This window comes from Crinia signifera, chromosome 11 (genome assembly GCF_055691185.1).
Source record: "Crinia signifera chromosome 11, ASM5569118v1, whole genome shotgun sequence".
NCBI lineage: Eukaryota > Metazoa > Chordata > Amphibia > Anura > Myobatrachidae > Crinia > Crinia signifera.
The window spans coordinates 78,718,710-78,737,715 of NC_139227.1; the positions used below are offsets into that span (position 1 = coordinate 78,718,710).

General features: G+C 46.0%; 1 protein-coding gene across 1 annotated transcript in view; it reads left to right on the forward strand.

Annotated features, from left to right (window-relative positions):
* Positions 1 to 19,006, forward strand: part of LOC146045538 (synaptotagmin-1-like) — a 55,502-nt gene that overhangs the window by 30,805 nt on the left and 5,691 nt on the right. The window contains exons 2-6 of the mRNA XM_083164454.1: positions 5,254 to 5,310; positions 5,994 to 6,158; positions 7,182 to 7,288; positions 14,549 to 14,938; positions 16,877 to 16,996. Of these exons, the coding sequence (XP_083020580.1) occupies positions 5,999 to 6,158; positions 7,182 to 7,288; positions 14,549 to 14,938; positions 16,877 to 16,996 (777 nt within the window). The 5' untranslated portion in view covers positions 5,254 to 5,310; positions 5,994 to 5,998. The remainder of the gene's footprint in view (positions 1 to 5,253; positions 5,311 to 5,993; positions 6,159 to 7,181; positions 7,289 to 14,548; positions 14,939 to 16,876; positions 16,997 to 19,006) is intronic.

Consider the following 19,006-nt stretch of genomic DNA (forward strand, 5'->3'; position numbering starts at 1 on the left):
GCCCACCCCAAGGATGCATGGGAACGCAGGCGAAAGCCAAGCATTTTTGTGGCCATGCCCATAAAACACTGCGTGGTCCCCTGCTCCACCCCACTACCTCTTCCCGCCCACCGTTGAGCGCACATCGCAGCGAATGTGAAACTCGCTGAAGGCGTTTGCTCCCGGGGTTTGCACTTGCGTATGTTGAAACCTGCACCCTCGGGACCAGGGGCGAATTCGCTCAGGTCTGAATCACCCCCCTTTGTTTGTCTTTTCTCACTTTTTTTGTGCTTATCTACTTCATAGTTTTATTAGAATTAATAAAAGTTATATTTTATTTTATTCCTTTGTTGTTCCACTTTGGTGCACCACATACAGACAAATCTTCCTCTGTTCTGTTTAAGTATGCATTAGATTTAACAAAATGAAGATTAGTAAATGTAGCCCATTGTGTGCAATGTATGAGGGGAACTGTAGACTGATGAGAACCTGAGGACTGTGTACAGAGCTATAACAGCATATTACAATGTAAAATAATCTGTCACCCTGCCACTTATGTAATACTGGACTCTTATGCCTCAATGAGAGGATTTATGAGGATTACACTTTACATGTACACCTTTTAGAAGTAAACATTTTGCTCAATGTCAATATGTTAAAAGCAAACACATATGGAGTGCTCCCATGACTGACTCACATTCCATGGTAAGGATAAAGTTATTTCATCAGAAATGTTTTCCTCAGGGAAGGGTATAATAATGTTTTCTACACTTAGTATTGTTCTATGGAGTGTCAGATAGTGTAATGTGCTATATTATAATTGCTCAGCTGCCAACATTCTGTTGCAGGCCCATCCATGATAATGTTCCCATACCTGACACTGTACAAATGTGTAGCTGTGTATCTATTGAGGTTTAATTATTGGGGTATTCAATCCACAATGTTATTTCTGATGGGGGGAATAGGGGCTGACACCTACTCAAGCAACAGATCGACAGAAAGGACCTAACTTTAAAAGCAGTAAGGCCTGTTTTTCTGAAAACGGCCATGGATTGTCAAGATCACGGCCGGATCACGACAATCCACAGTTTTTGCAGACATGCCCCCTTTTCGATGATCGGCTGGCAGGACATTGAATCCGATCTACCTATAAACTGCTGAGCGGGCCGAAAACGGGCCCCGGTCCTGTCTGTCTGGATGTAACAACAGTTGGGACCCGGGATTGAATACCCTCCTAAATCTGTTCCAGTGTTGGATCACGGCTGGATGGGCCCACCGGGGGAATGCAGTGGTAGCCACGCTCATCATTGTGGCAATTCAGCTACTCGATCTTGTTTGGCGTGCCAAATCCGCACACACGGCATGGAATCACCATATCACCACTCGATGCATTTCTATGAGCCGCACGAGTTAATTAGATGCTCACAGAAAACTTCAGGATCGTGCCAATTACCATGGGAGTCGCACTGGGCAAATGGCATGGCTACGATGAGCCTGGCTACATCTTTAAATCATTTTATGGCAAGCTTCTCCAATGTAGCTGTACACGTCCACACTTGTAGACACTTATAGGTGCCACATTCACTTTCTCCCTGAAGTACCTTTACAGAAGTAGGCAAGTATGAATATTAGAGATTCAAGACCAGATATATCAAGCTTCAAAAGTGATAAAATGGAGAGGGATAAACAGCCAGCTAGTCAGCTTCTAACTGTCAGTTGACACACTGGGGGACATTTACCAAAATGGATTCGTAGAAAAAAAGTGTATTCGTAGGCAGAAATACACCTTTTTTTTACGAATTTGTATTTTTGGGATTTACAATCCCAAAAATACAACAATTCGTAGTCCTAAAGATGGAACATTCGTATTTGTATTTACAAATACGAATGTCTACACCATCGATAGAATACGACAGAAATCACCATTCAAAAGAATGGTGGTTTCTGATTTACTAAGCAGCCGTACTGACAATACGGCTGCTTAGTGGTGTGAAACACCCACGCAAATACGACTGGAAAATAGAACACCATTTTCCTGTTCTATTTGCGTTTTAGCCTGCACGGATCAGTCAGATCCGTGCAGGCTGCAGTGTAAAAAAATAGAAAAATAAATAAATAAATAAAAAAAACGGCGTGGGGTCCCCCCCACAGCCGAAACCAGCACCAGGCTGAAGGAGCCGGGGCCGGTAATTAAAAATCAGGGAACCCGACAAATAGGGGTTCCTCGATTTTTAACAACCAGCCCCAGGCTCCAGGTCCGGGGCTGGTTCCCAAAATACGGGGGACAAAATGACTAGGGGTCCCCCGTATTTTAAGAACCAGCCCCAGGCAAAACCAGCCGGCAGGGTAATGTCACAGCCGGGGGACACTTATAATATAAGGTCCCGCGGCCAAAACATTAACCCTACCGACCAGTCAGCCTGGCCAGGGGCCCTGGGGGAGTGGGGACCCCCCCAATGAAGGGGTCCCCCCCCTCCAGGACTTACCTGACCAGGCTGAAGCCTGGTGCTGTCCTCGATGCCCCTGGGCGGTGGGCATCGAGCTGATAAATGGTGTAAAAAAATAGATAAACTATTGTTTTTTTACTGTGGCACTACAAGTGCCAGCAAGACTCCCCAGCAAGCTGGGACTTGAAAAACCACAAGTCCCAGCCTGCTGGGCATTAAAGGGCCCGCTGGCACTTGTAGTTCTACAATAGTGCACAAAACACACTGATACACTTTTTAAATAAATCTTTATTACATACAAAGCCCACACATACTAATACTTACCTATCTTCTTTCCGTAGGTAGCCCTGATGTCCTGTGTCGGCGTCTTCTGGTCCTGTGTCGTCTTCTTCCTCCATGTCGACCATCGCTGTCGCCGTCTGGATCCGACGAAATCCATTTGGGAAGCTGTGGAAGGAAACCATACTCACCTGTCCCAGCGCGACGTAGTCCAGGTAAGTGTCTTGGCAAAAAAACAAAACGAACACCCGAATCCAGCCGGACAAGCAGGGAGCCGCACAGTGTTTACATCGTGCGGCTCCGCCTCCCGAATGCCGCTATTGGCCGCCTTGCGGCCTAGCGGCTCCTGATTGGCCGCTAGGCCGCAAGGCGGCCAATAGCAGCATTCGGGAGGCGGAGCCGCACGATGTAAACACTGTGCGGCTCCCTGCTTGTCCGGCTGGATTCGGGTGTTCGTTTTGTTTTTTTGCCAAGACACTTACCTGGACTACGTCGCGCTGGGACAGGTGAGTATGGTTTCCTTCCACAGCTTCCCAAATGGATTTCGTCGGATCCGGACGGCGACAGCGACGGTCGACATGGAGGAAGAAGACGACACAGGACCAGAAGACGCCGACACATGACATCAGGGCTACCTACGGAAAGAAGATAGGTAAGTATTAGTATGTGTGGGCTTTGTATGTAATAAAGATTTATTTTAAAAGTGTATCAGTGTGTTTTGTGCACTATTTTTTTAACTGTAGAACTACAAGTGCCAGCGGGCCCTTTAATGCCCAGCAGGCTGGGACTTGTGGTTCTCCAAGTCCCAGCTTGCTGGCACTTATAGTGCCACAGTAAAAAACAATAGTTTATCTATTTTTTTACACCATTTATCAGCTTGATGCCCACCGCCCAGGGGCATCGAGGACAGCACCAGGCTTCAGCCTGGTCAGGTAAGTCCTGGAGGGGGGGGGACCCCTTCATTGGGGGGGTCCCCACTCCCCCAGGGCCCCTGGCCAGGCTGACTGGTCGGTAGGGAGAATGTTTTGGCCGCGGGACCTTATATTATAAGTGTCCCCCGGCTGTGACATTACCCTGCTGGCTGGTTTTGCCTGGGGCTGGTTCTTAAAATACGGGGGACCCCTAGTCATTTTGTCCCCCGTATTTTGGGAACCAGCCCCGGACCTGGAGCCAGGGGCTGGTTGTTAAAAATCGGGGAACCCCTATTTGTCGGGTTCCCTGATTTTTGATTACCGGCCCCGGCTCCTTCAGCCTGGTGCTGGTTTCGGCTGTGGGGGGGACCCCACGCCGTTTTTTTTTTATTTATTTATTTTTTCTATTTTTTTTTACACCTTGCAGCCTGCACGGATCTGACTGATCCGTGCAGACTGCTAGAAATAATTCGTATTAGCGGCCGTATATACGGCCGCTAATACGAATCATTACACCATCGGAGGGTTACAAAGCAGTCATATCTGACTGCTTTGTAACTGATCCTCCGGAACACGAGTTTGCATACGACTTAAACAGTCGTATGCAACCGTAGGGAGAATACGAATACGAAAAACTAGGTTTTTCATATTGGTAAATTTCCCCCACTGGGTTTGAAAAATGACACTTAGGAGCTTATTAGCTGGTTGTTTATCACTCCACTTTTTTTTCACTTTTTCACTTTTTGAAGCTTGATACATCTGGACCTCAGTGACTGCAGGGTCAGAGTTAGTCAGTAACAAATGCATTCCTAAGCACAATACACGCCCGCTCTTATTCAGATCTGATAGCAGTACAAATTTGTTCTCAAAATGGGCAAAACCAAGGGCCTTATTTTGGTTCATTCTTTCTGACAAAATCCTTCTTAGATGGACAAAACCATGTGCACTGCAGGGTGGGGGGGGGGCAGATGTAACATGTGCAGAGAGAATTAGATTTGGGTGAGTCATTTTGTTTCTGTGCAGGTAAAATACTGACTGCTTTATTTTTACACTGCAATATAGATCTCACTTTGAAGTAAAACCCCACCCAAATCTAATTCTCTCTGCACAAGTAACACCTGCCCCACCTGCAGTGCACATGGTTTTGCCCATCTAAGAAGGATTTTGTCAGAAAGAATGAACCAAAATAAGGCCTCATGTGCACTACAAATGTAGATTTGGGTGGGGTGTGTTGAAACTGAAATCTAAATTGCAGTGTAAAAATAATGCAGCCAGTATTTACCCTGCACAGAAACAAAATAACTCACACAAATCCTCATAAAGTTTAAAACATGACAATTGCCCTTGTTCTGAATAACAGCAAAGCACAGAGAGTTAACCCCTTCAGTGCTGTAGCCGCCATTAACCCCGTGTGCCGGGCTCTCCGGCCAAAATGTGGTACTAAATAATGTGTGTGTGGGGGGAGGGAGGTGCGTGGGGGGGCCCTAAATGTGGGAGCCTTGCCCACCGTTCCAGGAGGCTGGGAGGGGGACCTGATTTTTGGGACCCTCTCGGCCATTGCGGGAGGGTAGCAAAGTATGCTTTGTGCAGGTTATAATTTTCTGTCTTATAAAACATGTTTCTTTGTGTGTCTGTAGGTATAGGTTGGGCATGGTCGCACAATCTCAATCAGACCTGGAAATCCCGTGCGAATGGTAATGCACCTTTAATTCTGCCTGCATGCCTCATTCTCTTGCTCCCCTCTTTGTTTGTCCCTTCCTCCCTGACATTCTCTCTGTCACTCCTGCTCGCTCTACCATTTCCCTTTCTCTCTTTTTACATAAAGCCCTCTCTCTTCCTGACCACCCTTCTCTCTTTCCTCTCTTTTTCCCCGACACTCTTGGTCAGAGGTGTACCTAGATATTTGTAGGCCCATAGCAAACGTTTGTAAGGGCCCCCTATTTAGCAACTGATGGTGATAAATGTATGTAAAACATATCAATTAGACAGCAAAGATGGGCCCCCTTCAGCTATGGGCCCCATAGCAGCTGCACCCCTTGCACCTATGGTAGTTACGCCCTTGCTCTTGGTCTCTCACTCTTCTGCCCCCAAAGAGGATTACGTTTACAACACAGAGCTTTTAAAATGTAATTGCGCTATAAATCCAGCAACCAAAACCACTGAAGATACAGCGGCTATGCGCAGTAAATGCAGCCCTGATTTTATCATTTCCACTTCTGTTTAAAACAAATGAAAACAAACAGGTTTCCCCTTGCATTACTCCTCATGTCCATACAGTATACAGCCTATAATACATTTTAAGATTAGTGTGGGCTAATTCATTATTAATCATTGAATTTACAACATCTGATCTAATTCTTCCATTTTTCTCTTTTAGGAACCATGATTTTCCAGTTATCATTCTTCCAGGTTTTTCTACCAATTTCGGCAGCTTTGAAATACAGTCTTTTGGCCTTGGCTTTAGCATTGTTTTTGGTTGCACTGGTTATTTTAGCATGCAAGATGCACCAGTATTATAAGTTTAAATCCTCTATTGGGAAAGGTAAGAAGAAATGTGATGTTTTTCTTTATGGCATTTCTGCTGCCTATACAGGCAGCCATTATACTATAGTGCACCCTAGGGGGGTGATTCAACAGTGCTCAGGGTTCATTTGCTGCTTACCGAGCGGCTTGACACCGCCCTGACAAATGCATCCCCTAGAAGGAGAAATCATTCGATGGTCGCGATCATCGAATGATTTCTCCTGCCATCGGAAATAAAAGTCAGTAGAAACTGACTTTTATTTCCTCCACCAAAGATGGGGTGAGCGCTTACATCCTGTGATGTCATTTGCCTGCCCCTGGCAGGCATCATCCCGCCTGCGTTCCCATGGGAACCCCCAGCATTTTCATGGTGATGCCCATAAAGTGCTAGGCATTCCAATGGTCCAGCGCCATCTCTGCTCATGGCCCTCCCTCCCCACAACGAACGGCCCTGTGAGTGTGTAACTGGCCAAAGCCATTTGTTGCTGGGGTCTGTACATGCAAATACAAATACACATATGCACATGGGCAGACCCCCAAACATTGGAATGCGTCTGAATTCACCCCGTTCTGAGTGATGTTGAATATATGCCCTATGTGCACTATAAAGCCCCTGTTTTCTTTCCAGTTAATCAATTTGGCCTCATCTGCAACTGACACCTGTGCAAGTCTGAATCGGCCCCTCTGATTTTAAATAGAGTGTGTCTGATGTCACAGGCATGTGCCGGATGTGTGCTCACGTCTCCATAGGGAGTAGCTATATGGGAGCGGCTATATAATAAACACCTATGTGCCTAAAAGTGGGTGTGAGACTGGCTGGGAGCTCTCATTACGATTAAATAACAGGGACACCCTGTTTGAGGAAAAAAATGCAAACAAGGGCTTGTATTACACATGTCATACCACATTATCTGCACTGTATGCTTATTTGATTATTCTGCGATGCTAAAGAGAATTACAGTAGTAAACTGATTTTCCTTTTACTAAGCATGGCAGTGGCATGTATGCAATGGATTGTTATAATGTATGTGTCAACTTACAGACAAGAAGTTCATCAATGGCAAGAGTCTTGAAAAGAAAGGAAGTATTCTGGTAAAAAATCTATCTCCTGCCTTTTTAGAGCCGGCAAGGGAAGAGCAGAAGTCAAAGGCAAGTTACTGTTTTTTTTATTTTTTTTATTTACAGATGTGTCCTTCAACATCTTTCCCCCTAATCAGGGCCGCCAATAGGGGGGTGTTATGGGTACAGCTGTCCCAGGCCCCGGCCTCTGGAAGGGCCCGGGCAGCTCATTTTGTCCACCACAATTGCCTCCGCTGCACTGCGCTCAGTGTGCTGAACACAGGCTTATTCAAACTAGGATTCTGGCGGCAGATTAAAATGCTGCACCGGCTTTTGAGTCGATCAGAGCTCCCGTACCAGTAGCCATTCAGAGCGGCTGCTGGTACGCAAGCTCTGATTGGCTCACCAGCCGGTGCTGTATTTTAATTGGCCACCGGCATATTGAGTTGAAGAAGCCTGCAATCTGGGACCTCTAGGCTGCAGCTAAGCAGAAGAGGAAATGTTGGCTAGGGGTCAGGAGGATGAAAAGTGCGAAAGAGAAAGTGAGGATATGAATGCATGTACTCTAAAGATTCCATGTGGACAGCATGGAATCTTGAAAAATTACCTCCTAAAAATTGCCATCATCACCTTCTAGGAGACTCCAGAGGTGACATTTAATAGGATGATAGATTCAGAAAGTGAGAGATTTGGTAAGAAATCTCCAGTTTTTTAAAGCAGCAATCATTTACACTTCAAAAGCATACTGATTTTGCAGTGTAAATGATTGTCGCTTTAAAAAACTTGAGATTTCTTACCAAATCTCTTACTTTCTGAATCTCTCATCCTATTAAATCCCCCCTAGAGGTCCTACTAGACCTCTTGGGAATGAAAGCCTGAATGAAGTAGGTCCAATAAACTGTGTGTGTTAAGATCATGGGCCAGATGTACTAAGCTTGAAAAGTGATAAAAATGGAGAGTGATAACACACCAGGCTGTCCCAACTGTCATCTTACAGACTGGGTTTGAAAACTGGAAGTTAGGAGCTGATTAGTTCGTAGTATATCACTCTCCTTTTTATCCCTTTTCAAGTTTAGTACATCTTGCCCACGGTGTGAGGAGAGTGCAGGCAAGTCTTTTCAGTTGCTTGGAGGAGCTTGAAAGCTGAGTGATGGATGATAGTTTGAGAGAGAAGTTTTGTCAGAATTGTGTGTTTTGTTTTTTTCCAGAATGTGAGTAATAACTGCATGTTTGAACCATGGAAAGGAAAGACACCAGATGAGAAAGAGATTACAGATTGTAGTTAAATTTAGCATGAGCACAGACCTTTACATATTTGTGAGGGTATTGGGTCAAGAGGAGAGGTAGTAGATTAGGAGAAAGAGAAAAGTGTAGATACTCATTTATGGAATCAAGTGAAGTGAATGTGACTGAGGAGGAGGTTACCATTTTATCTCATATTTTATCAATCTTGTCCTTGAAGTAGGAAGCAAGATCTTGTACACAGGTGCTGGGATTGGTATGAAATCCCGACAAGAGGGGGACGTTGATCGCCACGCAGTGGGCCCGGTGCCTCGCTACGCTCGGCACACTTATTTATTGTCCCTCTATGGGTGTTGTGGACACCCACGGAGGGAGAAAGTGTCGGGATCTCGGCAGTCGGGATTTTGAAGGCCGGGATTCCGACCGCCGGGATTTCAACTGCATCCCCAGGTGCTGGCTGGTGGCTTTGGTGGGGGGAGGGTTGAGAAGGGATTTAGATGTATTAAAAATATGTTTACTGTTAGAAGCCTGAGCAGAGATGAGAGTCTACATATGTTTTATTTGAAAGATTCCAGGGCAATACTATAGGAGTGGTAGATGGTTTTATATGTGAAGAAAGTCATTGGACTACAAGGTTTACGCCATTTATGTTTAACTTTCTGTGAGAGTTTTTGTAGGTGTTGTAGTTTTTGTAGGTGTCTTGTTAATTTACAGTGCCACTGTTGGCATCTAGGCCTGCGTGGAGTGGAGTGGGTAGATGGAGCCACTTCACCAAAGATTATTTTATGAGTATGGTTCAGGTGTGACACAGCCATCTCCAGGGTAGTGAAAGCAGAAATATGTAAAAGCAGTTGTTGCAGAGAGGCGTAAAGTTCTTGAAAATGAATAGCATTAATCTTTCCGGAGGCTTGAGGTAGATTGAGGGGGGACTTTGGTGACATTAACTGGCACGGTCTTCTCCTGGTTCACCTCATACCTCTCCGATCGCTCCTTCTCCATCTCCACTCCTACTCAGGGCCGGCGACAGGGGGGGTCAAAGGGGACATGTGTGACGGGCCCCGGCGATCTGAAGGGCCCCAGAGCCCGGCCAGGGCCCGTCTGTGTCAACCCCATTGCTGCGGCCTGGGCCGCGGCAATCTGGTGTCTGTGCTGGGCTGGACAGCCGACTCACTCGTATTGTGCGCCCCCGGGTCTCACCTCCTGCCGCAGCGCTGACTGAATTTGTCACTCTGTCCAGAGCCGGCCCTAGGCATCGGAAAGGTAGGCAATTGCCTATGACATCTAGGAAGCCTAAGGGCATCCATCGCAAGCCTAGGGACGGCTCTGTCTGGCAGCGGGCATCAGCGTAAAGTACCCAGTCCCCCAGGTCCACCCTCAACCCCTGTCCTCCGCCACAGACCGGGACTTCCCGAATCCTCACCGATCTGCAGCGTGTGGCTGAGCCAGCGGCTACTGACATCATGTGCTGATGGTGCCACAGTACACTGCTGGTGCTGGGCTATTGGCACTGGTCATCCAAAGAAGCTGGCCACTGTGCGGGCTGCAACAGAGCTGGTTCAGCTTGTGCAGTCACTGCCAGTCAGCACTCAGTCTCAGCTGGAACATTGAGGGACATTGTGTTGGAGCGGAGTCAGCAGTCCCTGCACTGTATAAGGCTAGATAACTTGACCAGGGGATCTCAATGCAAACAGTTAAAAGTAAGACAGCAATAAAATGACTATGTGGTTATGTTATGTTATGTATATATATATATATATATATATATATATATATATATATATATACACACACTTGTACATGCTCCCTCTGCTGTTTTTCTATAGTCGGGCTTCTCTAAAAAACATAGGATTGCCCCAGCAATTACCATTGATTCGGACCCATTCGCTAAGCAGCGTTCTTTCGCTGCATAGCTAGCGGGTAAACGGCGCCTGCTGGGGGAACAAATGCCTGGCCCCTTCACCGACCAAATGCCTGCACCTGCATATGAATGGATGTGTACACTTACACATATATTCGCATGCGGGCGCACAGGCTAAAAATCATTCAATAGTCACCAACCATCAAATGATTTTTTTTTTTACCCGTTCCCAAATAAAAGTCAGTCTAGGTTGACTTTTATTTGGCTTGTAGATGTAGGAATTAGGGGTGGGTGCCGACGTCTTGTGATGTCAGCTGCCTGCCATGTGCAGACTTTGAGCCGCCTGCGACCGCATGGGTACACCCAGCAGTTTTCAGGCCGCACACATCATTTTTGTGGGCACGCCCAGGAAATGATGGGTGTTCTAATGTGACAGCCCCCTGCCTGCCCCCTCTGTGAAGTTTGATACTCGCCGAAGGCGTTCCCACAGTGGGCCTGCACATGCGTATATTCACCGATACGCATGCGCAGACCTGCAACATTGGTTCCTGGACCGAATTTGGTCATAAACAAAGGCCCCATTAAGAAGTACTAGCCTGCTTTTGACATACAGTATAAACATATATATAATGATATATATTATATTGTACTGCTCACATGCACCCAAGATCCATGTGGGTGCTCCCTTTAAACAAAGCGCAGCCTGGCACGAATAGTTGCAGTTGGGTAAGATTCACACCAGCGACCCAAACGTGGGTAAGAAGAAGAGTGTCACACACACACACACATTATATATATATTATATATATATAGCTATATATATATATTTATTTTCAAGTTTGGATTGTTGGATTGTGAGTGCTCTGCCATACAGGACTTGTATATACAGATGATGGGCCGAAATCAGCTTCACATGCTGAAGGGGAAAAATTGCCAGTGAGTGTGTGAAGCTCAAACTGCGGTCGCATCCCGGAAAGGTGTGATTGGAGTTTGGGTGATGGCGAGGGGGCAGCAACACAGTGCTGGAGGGGGTTCCTGACAATGCATGTAGGGTGCATGATGTCAAACATAGCTCAAGACAGAAAATGGTGGACCTGCACCTGCCTTTTTCAATGCGATCATATTTCTGTAATGTGATTGCATTTCTGCCATTACAATTTAGTTGTCTGGGTGCCCTCAGTAATGTTTAAAAGTGTAGCAGGGGAGACTAAATACTAACAGGTGAAGACCAACAAGCAACTGAAATGTCCTGATGAATGTTTAACAAATTGAATTATAGGCTGATGTTGTATCATCATGTCCTGTGACTGCAGTGGTCTTCTGTGTTTAACTATAATATATAAGGGGCTTCAAATCTGTTGTCGCTATGACTGTCACTATCACTTGTTATGTGAATACATCTTTAAATGTAAGTCTGTGGAGTGTCGCCTCTGTTTTCTCCTCGTTCTGCTGCTCCTGAAGTACTTCATACATCTACATACCCATAAGGAGAGCACCCCGGCTTATTGAACCATTGTGCAGGACCAATCTACACTATATATTTAATAATACATTGCAAAAAAGTATTTATGGGTAACAACTTACAAGCTTCTATGAGGTTATCACAATAAGAAGCATAATGGAATAGAACCACCCATCAGGCAATACTTAACGGCATATGGATCATCTCCCCATGTACCAGTAAGTATTGCCTGAGGAGTGAGCTTTGGTGGCATTTTGTGAATAAGGAACAAATGTGAGTCAGGTGTTGTATGGTGCGGTGTAATGTGAATAAGGAGATAAATAAGGGCGAGTAGAGCAAGGAGCTGCAAGGTGCAGTGTAATGTAAATGAGTCACAATACAGTGTGATGTAATGTGAATAAGGAGCAATATGGGACAGTATAATTTGAATAACACTTCTTAATAATGGAAATGGATGCTGGGACAGATGTGGAACTAGTGGTGGGGCTAAGGGGCACCAGGGAAAATCTTGCCTAGGGCATCACATTGGTTAGGACCAGCTCTGTGTCCTCCCGACGTCCAGGTCAGCCGCTCAGCGCTCGGAAGCTGAGCCTGAGTCGGCTGTCTCCTATGCTGCACTGCGCACGCATCACTGACCTACTTCACATGCGCGGCACATTTAATCTGTGTTCCGCACTGTGGTGGCTGCCTTCGGGGGCCTGCCCTGCTGCTGTGGTCCTCCTGTGGACGGAGATTCTATTCTACTACACAGCTGAAGACTGAAGTGTAAAAGCCCCCCTGGATCCTTAATGGTATAGATAAGGAGTGGACTAAGGAGGGAAGGAGGCAAGGAGCTGCCTGGAGCTCATCTCAGAGAGAGCCAGGCATGGCCGCATGCCGGGGGGGGGGGGGGTTTGAAGGGCAAAGGGCCCCAAAAATATCAGTGTACAGGGCCCCAAGATTTCTGTTGCCGGCCCTGCTCCTACTACCTTGCAGCCAGTCGGTGTTCCCCAAGGGTCAGTCCTTGGCCCTCTCCTCTTCTCCCTCTACACCACCTCACTGGGCACCCTCATCAACTCCTATGGCTTCCATTACCACCTTTATGCTGATGATACTCTAATCTATCTCTCCTCCCCTGACCTATCCCCATCACTCCTGTCCAAGGTCTCCGAATGCCTCACGGCCATCTGAGCCTGGATGACCCAACGCTTCCTGAAACTAAACATGGCTAAAACTGAACTTATAATCTTCCATCCCCCGAACATTCCCTCTTCTCCCACTATCTCCATCAGCATTGGTGAAACCGAGATCACCTTCACCGACCAAACTCGCTGCCTCGGTGTCATCATTGACTCCTCCCTCTCTTCCACCCCCCACATTCGTGCTCTCTCACAGTCTTGCCACTTTCACCTATGCAACATCTCACGCATCAGACCATTCCTCTCCACTGACGCGACCAAATTTCTCATTCACTCTCTTGTCATCTCCCGCCTTGACTACTGCAACATCCTTCTCTCTGGGCTACCTCTCGCCCGCCTCGCCCCTCTCAAATCCATTCTTAACGCTGCTGCTAGGCTCATCTTTTTCTCCTGCCGCTCTACCTCCACCTCCCCCCCTCTGTCTATCTCTTCACTGGCTCCCCATTCCTTTCTGGGTTCTCTTTAAACTCCTCACCACCACCTACAAGGCTCTCTCCTCCTCCACCGCTCCTTACCTCTTTTCACTGATCTCTATCCACACTCCCTCCCGTCCTCTTCGCTCCGCCTCCGACTGACCTCTAACCTAATCACCTCCTCCCACTTCCATGTCCAAGACTTCTCTCGCGCTGCCCCCCTGCACTGGAACAATCTCCCGCCACCCATCAGGCTTTCTGATTCCCTTACCTCTTTCAAGTGCTCACTCAAAACCCACTTCTTCCGACTAGCCTATCCCCCCTCCTCCTAACCTCTTTTGCTCCTCCTATCCTGCCTACCCTACCCTACCCCTCCATCAATTCCTACTTATCCTATTATTTTTCGTTCGTCCACCCACCTCCTTTTAGTCTGTTAACTCTTATGAGTAGGGCCCTCCTTCCTCACGTACTCACCCTACCTCTTTACCTCACCAGCGCTCCTGCCCTGTTCTTCCCTTCCTCTACTTCATCTTCAGTCTCCTCGACAAGTTCGACACCTACTTCAGAACTGATTTTAGTTCTACCAGCTATACCCCTATTTATGCTGTCTTTTATCAACACACCCTGTACGTTACCTTGTAATTAGTTTTTTGTTTGCTATGTATGGTGCTGCGGACACTACATTAAGTTTGATGGAAAAGACTATGCAGGTGATAAGGTTTTGGTCTCAGAGAGGGAAAAAAGTGTTGGTGAACTCAGAAACTGAGCATAGTTTTGTGAATAGAAGATCCATGTAAGCAGCAGCAATAGCATCTCCGTCTACATTTATCTTGGGCTCACTGACAAGAGTGGCTGGCAGTACATGTACTTCTGTATTTGACGAAGTAGCAAATCTGCTCAGAAAAGGTTTGACCATTGTCATTCCTCCTACCACAATTTGTGAAGCTGGACCTGAGACTTTACACACATTTTATACCAATTGCTTTGTGACAAGTGTCATACCCAATCACCCATGGTACACTGACAGCTTTGTACAGTATGTGTCTATATTTGAACCGACTCACGCTTGAATTAACCATTAAATAAATAAAAATACTTTTTTTTTCTCCTTCTGATGTCAGTAGTCTTCTTGCTAAAATGAACATCTGTTTTCTAAGTGACTGAAATCTTCTTCACATTATTGTTTTCTCATGCTAGATCCAACTGATGCTGAAGGAAATGGAAAAACTAGAAGGGCATCTGACACCTTCACCTCCAAGTACAGAAAGTCTAGATGACCTGGGAAGTGACTCTGAACAACCTCAAAGGTTCAGAGGGAAGCTCAAATTTTCCCTTCATTATAATAAAAAGACTATGACTTTGCTAATCATTGTTCTTGAAGCCACGGACCTTCCGGAACACAGCAGAGACCCATTTGTCAAGATCAGGTGTTTCACCAAAGTCGATGAACCAAGATCTGAAGTACAGTCTGTTGTTCATGAATGTGAAACCAGAGTGGTGAAAAACAGTAGACACCCGATATTTGATGAGGATTTCTCGTTGTCACTAAAGGATCACCAGTTGTCAAATCTAAGCCTCAAACTTGAGGTATGGGCTATAAAATCTACTTGATTATTGTAAACATTTTAAATGGTTTTAAAAAGTGTGTATGAACTACTACATATGAAACTGTTAAAGCAAATGCTGGAATGACACACCATATATCATTAGATTGTTTGTAAGATCTCGCAGTGTATATGTACTACAGGTCGGGTCTCCCTTATGCATGTATTCCAAAAACCGAAATATTCCGAAAACCTTGTTTTTTCAGAATATTTCGGTGGTTTTTTTTTGGGGTTGGGATCATTTGGTCTACAGCATGATGGTCGACAGTCATTAGGTCGACACCATTATGTCGGCATGGGAAAAGTTCAACATGTGTCTAGGTCGACATGGGAAAAGGTCGAAATGGTTCTAGGCTGAAAGGTCATTAGTTCAACAGGTCGTTAGTTTGATGGGTCGTTAGTTCGACAGGTCATTACTTCGACAATGTCTAGGTCGACAGTCAAAAGGTCAACATGGGGTTTTTCACAGGTTTTTTTACCTGAATATCAACACAGTCAACATGGACACAGTTTCAAGTGCACCGCAACCCCTTGCATCGCTCGCTGCGCTTGCTAAGCGTCGGGCACGGTGCCTCGCTGCGCTTGGCATACTATTTTATCTCCCGCCATGCCCTAGTGGATGGTAGGGCATGAAATACCACCTCTTGGCACATGTTGGCTCAAAAAACAGTCAAAAACCCTATGTCGACCTTTTAACTGTCGACCAAAACATTGTCGAACTAATGACCTGTCGACCTAGAACCATGTCGACCTAGACCCATGTTGACCTTTTCTCATGTCGACCTAATCGTGTGGACCAAATGACTCTATCCCGTTTTTTTGTTTGTTCTTTTTCCCCCAGACCCCTTTTTTTATGCTTACATCATCCCCCAAAGTCCACGGCGGCATTCTCTTCAGCAGCATCTTCGGTCCCAGGGGTGCAATGCGTGGATGTGCAGCCTCACCATTGGTGTCACCGGTGCACCTGCGCAATGCACCCCTGAGACCAGAGATGCCTTTGTAGATGATCCTGAAGGCCGCTGTGGATTCCGGGGGACCATCGGGGCACAACCAGGGGACCAGATAAGTATGAAAAATATTACAAAATCCAAAAAAATCCCTTTTTAAAAATGCTCGTGGTCCCGAGCATTTCGGATAAGGGATACTCAACCAAATATCATTTGCCAAGGGTTCAAGGGAAATCGCTGATAACATTGGGGTTTATTTACTAAGATCAGAGTTTTATTGAAGATGGGATCAGAATCGGTCTTCATTGCGTAGCGAGCAGCTTAACGCTGCCCGCCCAGCCAAATGCCCTCCCATCCCTGAATCCCCTCAGTAACATGCGAGGGGATGTACAAGAACACATCCCCTCGCATGCAGCCGATGGTTGGCTACCATAAAATTATTTCTCTCCCCTTTGGAAATAACTCTGTCTAAACTGACTTTTATTTCCGTCGGAGTCCGCCTAAGAAGGGGGTGGGCCCTGACGTCATGTGACATCAGCCGCCTGCCCTGGCAGGCAGCGGCCCACCTACATTCCCAGGGGATCACCCAGCATTTTAATTGGGACGCCCATAAAACTTTGAAGGCATGAGCACAGAGGGTCTGAACATGCACACTGGGGGCTACATGCAAAAGAAACCAGTATTTTCCATGCAGAGAAACAATACAAATATATTTGCTCCCCTCGGGGCTGTCTTAACAACATTGTGGGCCCTAGGTAAAGCAATGCTCTGGGGCCCCTACCTAAGTAAAAAAAAAAAATCATAACCTCCTGCGGTGTTCTCCACCTGCTATCAGCCATCCAGCAATTAGCCTTCGTTTACAGCCAGTAACTGTTTGCCTGCAGGCGGGTAGAGAGTGTTTCCAGGCAGCTCTTAAATTATAATTTGAAAGCAGAATAATCCAATGACCGCCTCTGTTTCCTTTTGTATAACAGGTGAAAGATTTTGACAAGTATTCAAGACACACTCTCATTGGAGAATACAGAATTGCACTAAAAGATCTTAAAGTTTCTGAAAGTATGGATTTCTGTGAAGATTTGCAAGAAAAAACAAAGGTAAATAATTGTTATTTTACAGACATTGCTGCAACTTCATTAGCATCCTTGCCGTCGTCATGTCTGTGATCGCAACTGTGTATATGAATGTGCAAGGGCTGGGATGCCAACTTTGTGTAACAGTAATTACCACTATTGGAAGCACCACCTCCATGCTGGGTACAGGATCAATGTATGGCTTCCAATGTATGGGATTAAGCATCCAAAGCACTCCTTTGACACAATTAGAAGATATCCATGCATCTAAATAGCCACCTAGCAGTCCAGGAATGCTTAATACATTGTTGAACTGTGCATCAAACTCAGAATGATCTCCACTGTGTCATAGTCATTAAAATAAATAGTCTAAATGTAAAATATAAAATGTGAAATACTGTATTTGAGTCTGTCGACCTTCTGTGCTTTGGCGCAACTAGAAATTTTGCACCCCCCTGCCAAAAAAGTCTCTGGAGCCGCCCCCACCCCCCCCCCCCCCATATATTATTTATCATTTTTTTACCTACATGCTTATTGCTAGGGGTTTCTTGCTTGATGTCAGTGGTTACATGCTCAATGCCAGTGGTTACATGCTCTTTGACTAGGGTTACTTGCTCATTGCCAGGGGTTACATACTCGTTACCAGGGGGTTACAAGTGCATTGACAGAGGGTTACATGTTGCCAGCACTCCTGGATTCCGGTACTTCTGGGCAGCATGGTTTACGCTCCACTCTACTGACAAATACTACAGGTCCAGTAAGACCTCTAACAACTGTCTTAAACAATACGGAGGGCCACATTTGGAGGGCTGTTTCAGGAGATTCCATGCGGATATCCAGAACGCATGGAATCTGCAGAGATCCTGTGCCCCTGCTCCTCCCAACTTCCCCAAGCCACTGCTTGGACTGTGTGTTTTTGTTACGCCACTGCTTCTGTGGGCTTTTGCATAGGGACGCTCCAAACCACTGGAAGAAATATCTTTGTAGGATAAAATAGTTTGATTGAATTTAAGCTAACAAGGAGGTCAATTCAATACAGTGTGCAGTGAATGGCACTGGGAGGGAGCTCCCAGAGCTATTCTAATCGCATACTGCCAAGATGGAGAATGCTGGTACTCGCAGCACTCGCTGGTGTTTAGTTGGGGGCAGTACTATTTTTCTGGAAAAATAGGTTCAGGAACTCCAGGTCTGGGGGTGGATCAATTAAATAAAAATATAACGATAGGAGAGAAAGAGGGAGAGAAAGAGAGATTTATATATTGTATTTAGAAACAAAGGCACTCACAGGTGACTTTAAAATAAAACTTATCTTATGGAAAGTACATTTTGGCCCAGAGCAGGTTCAGAAACCCAGTTCCTGATGACATCATTTTTAATTAGAGGTTCAGGAACTGAGTTCCTGCTGGTTCCTGCTGAAAAATAGCACTGGTTGGGGGTACCAGCATTTTGCAACTTATGTGCCCAGCATCAATGCTGTTTGCACCACGCTAGGGCTTAAAACCGCATCAACGCCCTCGTTTTGTTGGATTTCTGCTCGCACCCCAGGACTAGTGCGAGCAGAAATCCACTTGTGCTATTCACTGCGCACCGTATTGAATTGGCCTCAAGTACTGCAAAGTAGGTACTTGGTTTTGCCTTTCATCTGGACTATTAGAGGGAGAGGAACCAGGCTGCTGCAGAACCGAGCATTCCACAACTGTATTGCAGATAGTAGGGGCAGTGTTAGCTGTGCAGGAGGGGTTATCTGAGGTGTAGGCACTGAAGCAGAACGCAGGTTTGTAGAATACACAAAGAGCATTTTTTCTGGATCCCCAGATGTGCAGGATTACGGGATTGCCCATATGCAAGTGCTGCTTTTCGGCATGTTCAGAAATGCTGGTGCAGGTTTTTGGGATCTTTCGTATAACAAACTTGTGCAGGTTTTCAGGATGTCCAGTGTATGAACAATAGTGCAGATTTGCAGTGTGCTTAGTTTAGGAACACTGGTGTGCATGTGCAGTGCAGTGGCGTAAGTTAGTCCCAGTTGCCCGGAGG